The following is a 12,179-nucleotide window of genomic DNA, read 5'->3' on the forward strand; positions in this document are numbered from 1 at the left end:
ACACCGCTGGTCCCCACTGTGCTAACAGGCCTGGGAGAGGGGACACCGCTGGGGTCCTCACTGTGCTACCAGGCCTGGGAGAGGGGACACCACAGGGGTCCTCACTGTGCTAACAGGCCTGGGAGAGGGGACACTGCTGGGGGTCCCCGCTGTGCTAACAGTGCCAGGGAGAGGGGACACCGCTGGGGTCCCCGCTGTGCTACCAGGCCTGGGAGAGGGGACACCGCTGGGGGTTTCTGCTGTGCTACCAGCGCCTGGGAGAGGGGACACCGCTGGGGTCCTCACTGTGCTACCAGGCCTGGGAGAGGGGACACCGCAGGGGTCCTCACTGTGCTAACAGGCCTGGGAGAGGGGGCACCGCTGGGGTCCTCACTGTGCTAACAGGCCTGGGAGAGGGGACACCGCAGGGGTCCTCACTGTGCTAACAGGCCTGGGAGAGGGGGCACCGCTGGGGTCCAGTGGGAAGGATACTTACTTCAAGAGAGCAGCTGGTACTTTACTTTCTCTTTTTCTGAAAGATGTGACTGTTTCAGTACGACTAGCTCTCCTAAGATTGAACAATAGAAAATGTCTGATTAGAACAAACTTCTTATGACGGGAAATTTAAAATTCTTTGTTTACATTGAAGCTCAGATATCAAGTAACTAGATTTTGATCATTTCTCTGAGGTAAAACTTTCTAAGAAACAAAAGTATATATGCAACTTTGAGAAGCACAAACTAGTTACAAAAAGGAAAATCAAAACACACTCACTTATACATCAGCATATAAGCGCCAGGGCCTTGCTTTCCCGACGTCTTTGCCAGCCAGTCTCTATAATCAAATGGTGGGGCTCGGGGATCACTAGCAAAGAGGAAAAAGGAGTCAGCACTGGGGAGATATTCAGCATTATATGCTTTTAGAGGCAAAGACCACCATGAATTCATTGAAAAACAGTGAAGAGGCAGGGAAAATAAATGTGATTTTTAATCATCTACACTAATAAAAGAGAAATATGCAAACTGATCGTACCTTCCCAACACCCATCAGCCAATCAGGAGTGAGTATGCAAATCAACCCAACAAAACTGGCAGGTTAATTTGCATACACAGGTGCTGAGCAGCCAGGGGCGGGGCAGGATGCTTGCCGTGGCGACAAGGCAGGCGTTCCACACTGCCCCAGCCACTCCGGGCCTCTGGGCAGCATGGGAAGGTGGAAAGGCGGCTCCGGGCCGGAGCAAAGATGGTGCCAGCAGCCAGGGGAAGGAAGGCCCATTCTTGCACAAATCTTCGTGCATCGGGCCTCTAGTATTTAATATTAACACAACCCATGTTACTCTGGATCTAGAATTTCAATATATCATTATTCATCCTTAATTTCTGAAGAACCAAAGGTATTTCCTGTGTAAAAGTTTAGGCACAAAACAAAGAAATACAATCATTTTTCCACTTCATACAGAGAGAAACAAGATGACCTCAACATAAGTGTCTATGACCTTGGCACGTGGCTCTAGAAGTCCTGTCCTGGGAAAGCACCGCAACAACAGGGTGATGGGACTACACGCAACTGATTTAAAACAGGCAGCCATGCGACATTGCAAACACAACGCCACACATCATTTGAAGACAGGTGAAGTCTGTTCTTGTCATTATTTAAAACCCTGCCTTACTCTTTCCCCTTTTCCAGTTTGCAGATACATATGAAATCCGTACTAAGAAAAAAGTATTTTCTTAGAAGACAATGGATGTGAATTGAATTGAATTTGAAAAGCTGTTTTCAATGCTTCTTAGGCAAAAGGCAGCATCTGGGCAGCTGGGAACAATGGGATGTTTGTATGTTTAGCCACTTCCGGGTTTGTGTCAAAAGTTTTAACAAGTTTTCCTAAAAAAACACCTAAAGATAGAATGATTTTGCAACATATTACTTAATAGTTCGATCGCTTAAGTTGAATCTTTTCTTAATTGCTACTAAGTTAACTTCATAAATGGACACTCCGTTTTCAACTAAATTCTCTCCTAGTTTCAACTGGGGTGAAAATCTTTAGTTTGGAAAAACTGTTATATGTAAAGAAAAGATAGCAATGATGTTTAGTAAAGGGGGTTGGAAGTGCCTTGTTTTAAAAAGGTAGAGGAAAGTAGTCTACACAATTTCATATTGAAAAGCACTTGAACTCTGCTGATACCTATGTTTGCCGTATGCACTTTACATCAGTGCCCCCTCTTACAAAGGAGGCGTGGGAAGAGGGAACGGTGAGTCCGAAACACTGCCCGGCAGTACCAGAACAGCTGCGGAATTTCGGACTCTGGGAAGTACTGTTCGTCAGCTTTCCTGTCATCAAGGCAGAGACAATTCCAGACGAAGGACTCAAATGATGGGAATTAAAAGCTGATAATCACTGTCCTATGTATCAACTGTTACCCACAGGTAAGAGTTTGATCAAAATGATTAATTTTACAAAAACTGTTCCATACTTTCAGGAAAGAATGAGAGTACAATGAAGAAAAATAGGCCTGTTTCTTCTTCCCTCATTCTATAGCTTGTCCTCAAAGCTAGTTAACTCCTACTTCAAAATGTGTTTCAATATTGTCCTTATTTTTCTTTACAGAAACAAAAAACAAAGAAAAAACCCTTCTGATTAGCTATACCACTTACATGCTGGGTAACCTAGGACAAGTACTTAACCTTTCTGGGCCTCAGCTTCCTCATCTGAACAGAGCTAGTGACACTCACCTTGCAGGTTTTTGTGAAAAAATAAATGACTTCATATATATTAAGAGCTGAGAATAGTGCCTAGCACACAGAAGACGTTTAATGAAATGTCAGCTGCTATTCTTATGTATTTGTTTTACTTCTTTCAAGATTTTCCCTTTTTTCCCAAAGCTAACACTTTTTTTTTTGCATTATTGTGGTAAAATATATGCAACTACTGTTTAGACTCCTCTACTCCATTTAGGGTATTCACCTAACCAGAAGCAGATTAAAGACTAGGCCAGGGTCGGCTGACAGCACCAATAGAAAGGGGCCCTAAAATGTGACTAGAAACATGGGCTGGAGGAAACGGAATTTGAAACAACTCTACTCAGGGAGAATGTCATGTCCAGGGCGCAGCAGCTGGCTGAGGTGGACCAGGGCAGGGCTGGAGAAAGTATTGAGACTCCACGTTACCTTGTATAAGCTGCTTTCTCCTCTTGTGACATGTTACTCAAAAGAAGTTCCTTTAAGGTAAATGTATTTTCAATCCATTCAATTAATCCTAATCTGAAAAGGAGAATAAAAGGTTTATGAATACAAACCCAAACTGCTCTTTCTTTACTGGAAAAAAGTTCTGTAGAATTAAAGCAAAACAGATTTTTTTTTCATGTCAATTCTTCACTTACTTTCCCCACATCAAGATAAAAATCATATGTTTAGAGGTGTTTATTAATTCTGGCTAGGTTTCTGTCTTTGCGAAATCTAAAACACTAAATTGTCAAGTGACCTCCAACCCCATCTCAGCCAAATGAAACAAGGATTTGGCCCCGTGCTGAAGTTTCCATTTACATAAATCTGCTCTAGAATGACAACGCCCAGGCGCTCATACCTGGAGGTCATGGGGATGACGTGGTACGTCTGTAACTGCATGTTTCTCTGACTGCAGGCGGCGTCTCGGGAGAGGATGACGTTCATGACCTCAAAGAGCTGCTCGACGCGCTGGTCCTGCCGCAGATCTTCGCCCCCTTTCACCAGGAAAGGGTAGTCTCGCTCATCATGGCCTCGGATGATGATGCGCTTCGGTTTTCTGATAGAAGCCATTGTTTTCACCTTTAAAAATTAAGAAAATATTTTTAGGTGCAGTCTAAACACTGAGGGACCAGCACATCATATCACCATCAAAAGGGGAAAAGTGCCCAGCTGGTGTGGCTCATGGCTGAATATCGACCCATGAACCAGGAGGTCAGGGTTAAATTCCTGGTCAGGGCACATGCCTGGGGTTGCGGGCTCAATCCTCAGTAGGGGGTGTGCAAGAGGCAGTCAATCAATGATTCTCTCTCATCATTGATGTTTCTATCTCTCTTTTCCTCTCCCTTCCTCTCTGAAATCAATAAAAAATATATTTTAAAAAAGGAGGGGTGGGGAAAGTAAGGCTGGTTGGCACACATTGCTCAAAGAGAGATCTCTCTTTGAAGACAGGTGATATAGAGAAAAAAAGAGATAATCAAGGGTCAGTGAGATATTTCTGTTACCTGTTCACACCATACTATTGTACCCACATAATTTCATATTCCTGGTTAAAATAATTGCTAATAAATGTGGATGTCCTTAGCAACAAGCAATATACAACTTTCTACAATTACTTAAATTACCTATGTTTTATAATGGATACACATATATAGTTTACCCTTCAAGTTTATTATGTCCTTAAATATGATTGATATTAAAACATTGGAAACATTAAGAAATTCAGTAAAGAATAGGATAATAAAACTACATACATTTTAGACCAACACAGGAAGTTAATTGTCTTTTCTTGGGTACACAAATATTCTCAAATGTGAAGAACTAAATGCCACAGACTAACAATCCTAACTCTGGTGACTGGGGTCACAAACACCGGCACCTACCCGCTCATCAAACCCCGCGATTCGTGCGTGGTATTCTGGCATTGGCTTTCCTTTGCCATCATACTGACCTAAGACAAAACAGAAAAGCCTTATTTAGATAGAGCTTGTTACAGATCCCTGTATTTTAAAACAGCTGCTGCCCTGGCCAGTGTGGCTCAGTAGTTGAGCATCGTCCCATGCACTAAAAGGTTGCCAGTTTGATTCCTGGTCAGCGTACATGCCCAGGTTGTGGGCTTGATACCTGGTAGGGGGTGTGCAGGAGACAGTCAATCTCTGTCTTGCTCTCATATCGGTGTTTCTCTCTCTTCCTTTCCCTTCCTCTCTCTCTAAAAATCAATTTTAAAAAACTTGACAAATAGTTGCGATCTAATTAAAAAGTTAACAAAATTTTTACTAAAAGTTTTTATTTAAAGAAAATGGATCTTAAAAAATCTATTACAGGGTTAAACAAAAGTAGGTTTACAGTTGTGCAGTATGCAGTCTATTTTGTGTTATTATTTATTAATTATTGTATTATTTACTTGTATTACAACTAGAAACCTACTTTTGCCCAACCCTGCATTTCTGAATTTGACTAAGGGAAGAACTTCAAACAGGAAAAAGAATGCATTGGATAGAACACTGTTGTATTTCAAGGAGAATCAAGCTGCATATTAGGAGGCTTACGTTTCAAATAATTTTCTTGAAACTGCCTGCATGTAATACATAGCTGCTAATAATAACAAAGAAAAGTATTTCTCCAAATGTTTTTTATATCCAATGGATATAACCATATTAAAACATTTTTTTTTGGTCTGTTGAATTCCAGGGTAAAGAACATGAAATGTAAAAAAATTGTCTTTGAAAAATGCTGTGTTCACATCTGACCGACTTGTCTTTATCCTCAATGTCACAATTCTTTTTCTCAAAGGTAAGTTGTTTATCATTATCTTGTCACTTTGAATGGGTCCAGCATGTACATCCCAAGAAGTGATTTGCATTTATACCTATATTATATTTCTGAGGAAAAGGTATTCAGAAGCAAAGCATGGGGATGTTTAGAAGAAATTACATTATCATTATTATTAGATAGAAATCTGAACACTTGTCATAATCAGGAATATAAGAAAACTATAATCTAATTAGACATTGGATAAAGTATACCGATTCATAGTAATGATAAAAAATATGACAAGAATTTAAAATAAAAATAACTGTCAAAATCCTGACATTATTTTAGAAATCAAAAGTTCTTGCTACAGAACTATTCTCCTTAAAGTAGCCTTGTCACTTCTAAAGGTTCACTCACCAGGAATCTCCAGCTCGTTTCTTAGGAATTCCACTCTGAAGTCACTCATCCAGGGTGAGCATTCTTTCAGGTTCCCAGGTGGCTTTGAGTCTTCGCGCATTTTTGAAAGCAGTGTGTTGGTAATGTCATTGAAGTCATGAGGCTTCATTCCAGGTAGCTTAGAACCTTGTCTCCCAAAGTGTTTATCAAATTCTTTTCCAAAAGCCTGAAATTAATAATAACTTATCTTAAATATTAATGTTTAAGGTATATTTGAACATTGGAGATAGGACAGTTAGTGCATCTGCACAGAAGAGGAAGCAGGGAGAGAAAACCTGGATACACAGAGAAAGCACAGACCATTCTATAGGTGACGATTTTCATCTGCTCCCAAATGCCAGGAACTCACAGAACGTTATCATTGCTTTTACCGAGAGTCCATGTGGGGCTTGATTTAGCCTTCATTCGCTGGCTGGAACAGGGATTAGGGATCTGGTAGAAAAACACCCTGCTTCTGATTTTCAAAAAAGGTAAGATTATAAACCTCTGTATTTCATTGAATGACCTATATTACTAGGCTCCACACCATATCAAATCCTCCTCTGTTTCACAGTACTGCACTAACTGTCCCTGTTACTCTATGGTTTTATAACCTAGCACGGCATGCTTTCAATTTATAATGCTCCAAGAACAGCTGAAAAGATCTGAATTTAATTCTTCAAACCTTGAGTGCCTACTATTCGCTGGGCATATTGCCTACTATTCGCTGGGCAGCGATTCTGCTGGTTCGGAGATACATGAATGCTGCTATAGAGGTGAGTTTTCCTCCCAAGTGGCAGGAGGGTGTATGCTGGGGATTAAGAGAACCAGTTTCTCCTCTACTTCTACCACCTGGGGTAGGAATGGAACTCGGGCCCTGAGAACAGATGCTGTGTCTCTTCTGACAGGTGCTGCCATAGAAGAACCAAAGGCATTTTCTAAACAGCTGAGGAATTTGTCCACAATCCACATAGCGATGTGTCTCCAAGGAGCTCTAGGTCATGTGGCCAGTGTATGAGATCTTAACTGAAGTTCTCATGAAGGTCACTACGTTGTACACCTGGACACTGGGCAATGTGCAGAAGTACACACAGGAAAATGGCCGTCCCACCTCTGCCTGCGCCGTCACACTCACCAGCTCGCTCCAAGGTGGAATGAGGGAGATGTTAGCTGTCACATGACTGACCACTGTGTTCACACACTGAACTTGGTTGGACAGGCTGGCCACTGCCACAGAGAAGAAGTGGGAGGCCCTGATTTTCAGGGTGGCCTTAACGGTGAGGATTACAAGGGAGTCCTGCTTATTAAATGTGACTTTTCTCACTGATGCCGCCGTCGTCCATAAGGACTGAATTTGGAAATAGGAAGAAAATCACTAACCCAAATGCCAGGAGACAGAGCAGGACAGACAGGAGGCCATACTGCTTGGTTCTCCGAGCGCACAATCTCTGGTCACTGTGGGATCAAAGCCACCAGCTCATTCACTTGCTCTGTCGGATGTAGCCTGTCCCTGGGCAGGAGAGGCAGGGGATGCTGTCCCGCCCAGTGAACTCCACGTGTGGGAACTGGGCAGTGGCATCTTCCTGCTCCCGTTCACCCAGCATATCCTCTGTCAGCTTTCACTTGCTTGTAGGAAGGAGGATGAGCAGAGTCGGATGCTGGGACCCATGGCCGGGATGTGCCACCTGTCACGTTCTGCCCCTTGGGTCCTTGGAGCGGCCCGCTCAGTGCGCATGCATGATTTTATCTTGGCTTTTAGGATTTAAACCCCTTGTCACATGTAGCAATGACAGTCCTGTATATCCTTACATTTATTCATACCTTTAACTAAAACTACCCTAAGTAGGAATGACCCGCCAAAATCCATCTCTACTTATCGAAACTATACCATTCATGCATCTAATTAAAGATGCCTATTTCACACCCAACGGTAGTATAGGTAGTGAAAAGAAAAGATGAATAAGATGAAAATCTCTGTCCACAAGTCTAATTTGGGAGGCATAAATTAAAGAATTAAAGATAAATATGGCCCTAGCCGGTTTGGCTCAGTGGATAGAGTGCCAGCCTGTGCACTGAAGGGTCCCAGGTTCAATTCTGGTCAAGGACACATATCTGGGTTATGGGCTCAATCCCTAGTAGAGGGGCGTGCAGGAGGCAGCCAATCAATGGTTCTCCCTTGTAATTGATGTTTCTGTCTCTCTCTCCCCCCCTCTACTTTCCTTTCTGAAATCAATTTAAAAAAATACATTTTTTTAAAAAGATAAATATGGTTTTCTATTCCTGAGGATTTTGCCAAAAGAACCTGTACACTGATGTTCACAGCAGCACTATTCATAAGAACTAAGAAGTGGAAAAAAAACCAAATGTTCATCAGTTGATGAAAGAATAAACAAAACGTGACAAAAAGTGGAATAATATTCAGCAATAAAACGGAGTGAAGTATTGCCCAGCTCGTTTGGCTCAATGGATAGAGCATCAGCCTGTGGACTGAAGGGTCCCGGGTTACGGGCTTGACCCCCAGTGGGGGTGTGCAGGAGGCAGCCAATCATTGATTCTCTCTCCTCATTGATGTTTCTAGCTCTCTCTCCCTTTCCCTTCCTCTCTGAAATCGATAAAAAAAAAAATAAAGTAAAAAAGGAGTGAAGTGCTGACACATGCTGCAACATGGATGAATGCTAAGAGATGTGCATGTAGTTGCTTCAGGCAGCAGAGAGAAAGGAACACATAACTCCTGGGGACAGCAAGGAGAAGGAGGTTCAGAGACGGGCTCTGTTGAATGCTAAGAGATGTGCATGTAGGTGCTTCAGGCAGCAGAGAGGAAGGAACACATAACTCTTGGGACAGCAAGGAGAAGGAGGTTCAGAGACGGGCTCTGAAGGAGAAATGATACAAAGACACATCTGCCAGGGTGAGCTATCCAGCTGGACGGGGCCAGCAGAGAAACTCATGTAGAGGGAGCAGCAAGCACAAGGCATGTGGTGTGGAATCTGGACACGGCAAGGCTCTTTGATCTCCACTTGTTCTAAGAGGATTTTTCTGATTCACTCCAAACTGAGGTGAGAAGATTCTCTTTCTTTCAACTCGAAAACATCTTTGAAAATAGGTCTCACATATCACATTTGTCCTCAGGCTACAGTTCTTTACATACAGTATCTACCAACAATTCTTTGAATTCAGAAACTGGGTCAATCTTCTCTTTGTATCTCCTATAGCACCCAGTAGAGTGCCTTGAACAGAGATAAGTGCTCACCAATAGTTAACCTATATAAAATACAAATATTTATTGATCCAATATTCAAACCATTCTGAGAATTAAAAAGATTAAACTACATGTAACCTTCATATCTAAGAATCTGAGCATGAAGAACACAATGTAATAAAACCCCCAAGATTTTACCTATTGACCCCCTTTGCTCTTTATGACCTAGAAACATGCCATTAATATTTCAGAGAAAGCATCAGATCTAAAGACAGTTTACAAATTCAACAGACAATTTAAAACCAGAATTGCTAACAAACCAGCAACCATAAGTATTAGTCTTCACAATGATTCTATCATAAAGGCAGGCTGCCATTACCCATACCTGAATAAACTTCCTTCTAAAAGCCCCAAGGCCTGGAGCCTTTGAGTCTCCCAAGGCTGCATACATTCTTTCATACATCTTTTCAATGGCTTTTTTATTTACGGGGTTTTTTGTTAATTCAACTTTGATATCCTCAGTCCAGTCCTGTGCAGGGGGGAAAAAAAGAGAGAAAAATCAAGCTAGATTGTAAGTAGATTTTATCTAAGTTCTATGTTTTATGTGTTAGAAGATGTAATATTACCTTAAAGATCATTTCTGGATTAGAGAGTTGTTCTAGGGCATTAATAAAATCTTGAACCACTCCTCCTTGATCCAACTTAATTTTAATCCTATAAAAAATTACCAAGTTTAGGTAATCAAACATCTTCCATAGATCAAGGCCTATAATTTACAATTATTTTTACTTATATATAAAACTTTAAATAACTAGAGAAGAAGCAATTTACACATTCTATCTAATATTAGATAAAGAACAAAGTCCCCTCTTATCCACAATTTCTGTGGTATCAGTTACTGGGCGTTAACAGTGGTCCAAAAATATTAAGTGGGAAAATGCAGAAACAAACAAATCATACGTTTTACATTGCATGGCATTCTAATGGTGATGAAATCTGGTGCTGTCCCACCTGGAACATGAATCATCTCTTTGTCCAGCATATTCACCCCACTTCATCACATCACTTAGGCACTGTATCATCTCACATTATCACCAGAAAGGTGAATTCAGTACAATAACATATTTGTGAGAGAGGCCACGTTCACATAACATTTGTTACAGTGTGTTATTATAATTGTTGTTTCATTATTATTGTTGTCAATCACTTACTGCACCTAATTTATAAATTAAACTTTATTATAGGTATGTATCTATAGGACAAAACAAAGCATACACAGGGTTTGGCATAATTGCAATTTCAGGCATCCATTGAGGGTCTTGGAACATATCCCTCGTGAATAAAGGAGGACTCCTGCATTCTATAAAGAGGTGAGATTCTTAGATAAGGTAAAATTAAATTTTCTCGCAAATAATGTCAACATTTTGATGTATACAATTTGATACATACAATTCTGTCTGAAGTTATGTTATGAAAGAAAAGGCCACTTTCTCGACAAATTTTTTAAACTTTTTCCTTTCTTTTAAAATAGTTAATCATGTTGCAGCTGACTCTGCTGAGAGACCATGGAATGGGGCACCAGCAGTGGCAGGTGGTGTGTGCAGAGCTAACCCATTGACAAACCATGATAAAAGCTATGCCTAACTCTATTGTCTTCTCAGAAACAAAACACTAAATAATATAGTAGATCAGATCCTAACAAAAAAGACATCCCCTTTTTGACAGGGAATTTCTACTAAGATACCATGCTTTATAATGTATTCTTGCAAAAGCATTACACCATTGCTAGTTGTAGCTCCACTTATAATCAACTGAAGAAGTGAAAGGAATGACACTTCAGACAGCCTACTGAGTCCTAATTAAGAAGCGGGCCTTCCTGGATATTTTCAATTAAAGAAGAATTTCAAGAACTAATTTCAAAAAGCATTTCATCTAGCCTGTTTCAACCAACAGATTGCTATTAGCATAAGGGTAGAATGTTCCATGAATAGTATTCTAAAAGGAAATGTATTTTAAAAAAGATATTCTAACAAACAGCATACCCAGGGTAGATACATTTAACAAAGATACCTAAGATGTTCTAGTCTTTAGTGAAAGCTCTAATTAATTTGAAGACAAATATAAGCTTCCATGTGTTTGCTTTTACCATACACATTGTTTATAAACTGTAATATTTAACTACAGCAGAAATCAACCCAAGTTCTCTGCAATATCACCTTGCCACAAACTCCTTATTCTTATGACCAGCAGAAGTATCTTTGAAGGAATAGCTTTCACTGCTTATTATGAATGGGTAGACGATGGCCTGGGGGTAGTTGTCAGCGATCTCTTCCACCGTGTGCTGGATGGCCACGGCCTCCTCCTTGTCCAGTAAGGCCAGCATGTGGCTGATCCAGCCAATGAACTGCCAGCAAGGGATGGAAGAAATCTAAAACACAGAGAGCTGTAACTTAATAATCAATAAAAATTAAACGTTTTGTTATAAAAGCAATGTGTCCAATATAAAAAGTACATATATTTATAATCAGAAGTATCAAAACAGACCAATATAAAATACAGTTTTCTCTCCCTCAGCTCTCTCAATTCCTGTTCCACTGTGAACCATGCAATTCTTCCAGACATTTTCTAGGTATGTACACATATATCCTTTCCTTACAAGACTGGAATCAGACTAGGCATACTGTTGCTGGTTTTTCTTAGACAAATTTACTTCATTCCTTTTAACGGCAACATAATATTCTATTTCATTTAACTATTGCCCTAAAATGAATTTTTTGGGTATTTTCTAATTTTTGCTATTACAGATAATGCTACAGTGGACATCCCTATTGTATGTGTGCTATACACTAATAGGATAAATTCCTAGAAGTAAAATTACTGTGTGAACATTAACAACTGTAAAAAACATTGCTAGATCTCTCTCCAAAAAAACTTTTCCAATCTGCACTTCTGAAAGTGAATTCTGCCAGTACCATGCTGTTTTGATCACTATGGCCAGGGTGGGTACTGAAAATATCAGGGGGAACTCTTTGTAAAGTATATGATTGTCTAACCACTATGCTGTACACCTGGAACTAACATAAATATTATTGAA

The 12,179-nt window shown here is 40.5% G+C and overlaps 1 protein-coding gene and 1 pseudogene across 1 annotated transcript in view; both read right to left on the reverse strand.

Moving 5' to 3' along the window:
* Positions 1 to 12,179, reverse strand: part of LOC102238664 (DNA-dependent protein kinase catalytic subunit) — a 41,416-nt gene that overhangs the window by 3,448 nt on the left and 25,789 nt on the right. Inside the window, exons 8-16 of the mRNA XM_014532905.1 lie at positions 11,302 to 11,513; positions 9,712 to 9,799; positions 9,471 to 9,614; positions 5,869 to 6,073; positions 4,581 to 4,648; positions 3,560 to 3,780; positions 3,145 to 3,237; positions 754 to 843; positions 476 to 547 (exon numbers count right to left, since the gene is read on the reverse strand). Coding sequence (XP_014388391.1) covers positions 476 to 547; positions 754 to 843; positions 3,145 to 3,237; positions 3,560 to 3,780; positions 4,581 to 4,648; positions 5,869 to 6,073; positions 9,471 to 9,614; positions 9,712 to 9,799; positions 11,302 to 11,513 — 1,193 coding nt within the window. The remainder of the gene's footprint in view (positions 1 to 475; positions 548 to 753; positions 844 to 3,144; positions 3,238 to 3,559; positions 3,781 to 4,580; positions 4,649 to 5,868; positions 6,074 to 9,470; positions 9,615 to 9,711; positions 9,800 to 11,301; positions 11,514 to 12,179) is intronic.
* On the reverse strand, positions 6,092 to 7,629 carry LOC102262477 (annotated as a pseudogene).

Source organism: Myotis brandtii, unplaced genomic scaffold (genome assembly GCF_000412655.1).
Source record: "Myotis brandtii unplaced genomic scaffold, ASM41265v1 scaffold922, whole genome shotgun sequence".
In the NCBI taxonomy this organism is placed as follows: domain Eukaryota; kingdom Metazoa; phylum Chordata; class Mammalia; order Chiroptera; family Vespertilionidae; genus Myotis; species Myotis brandtii.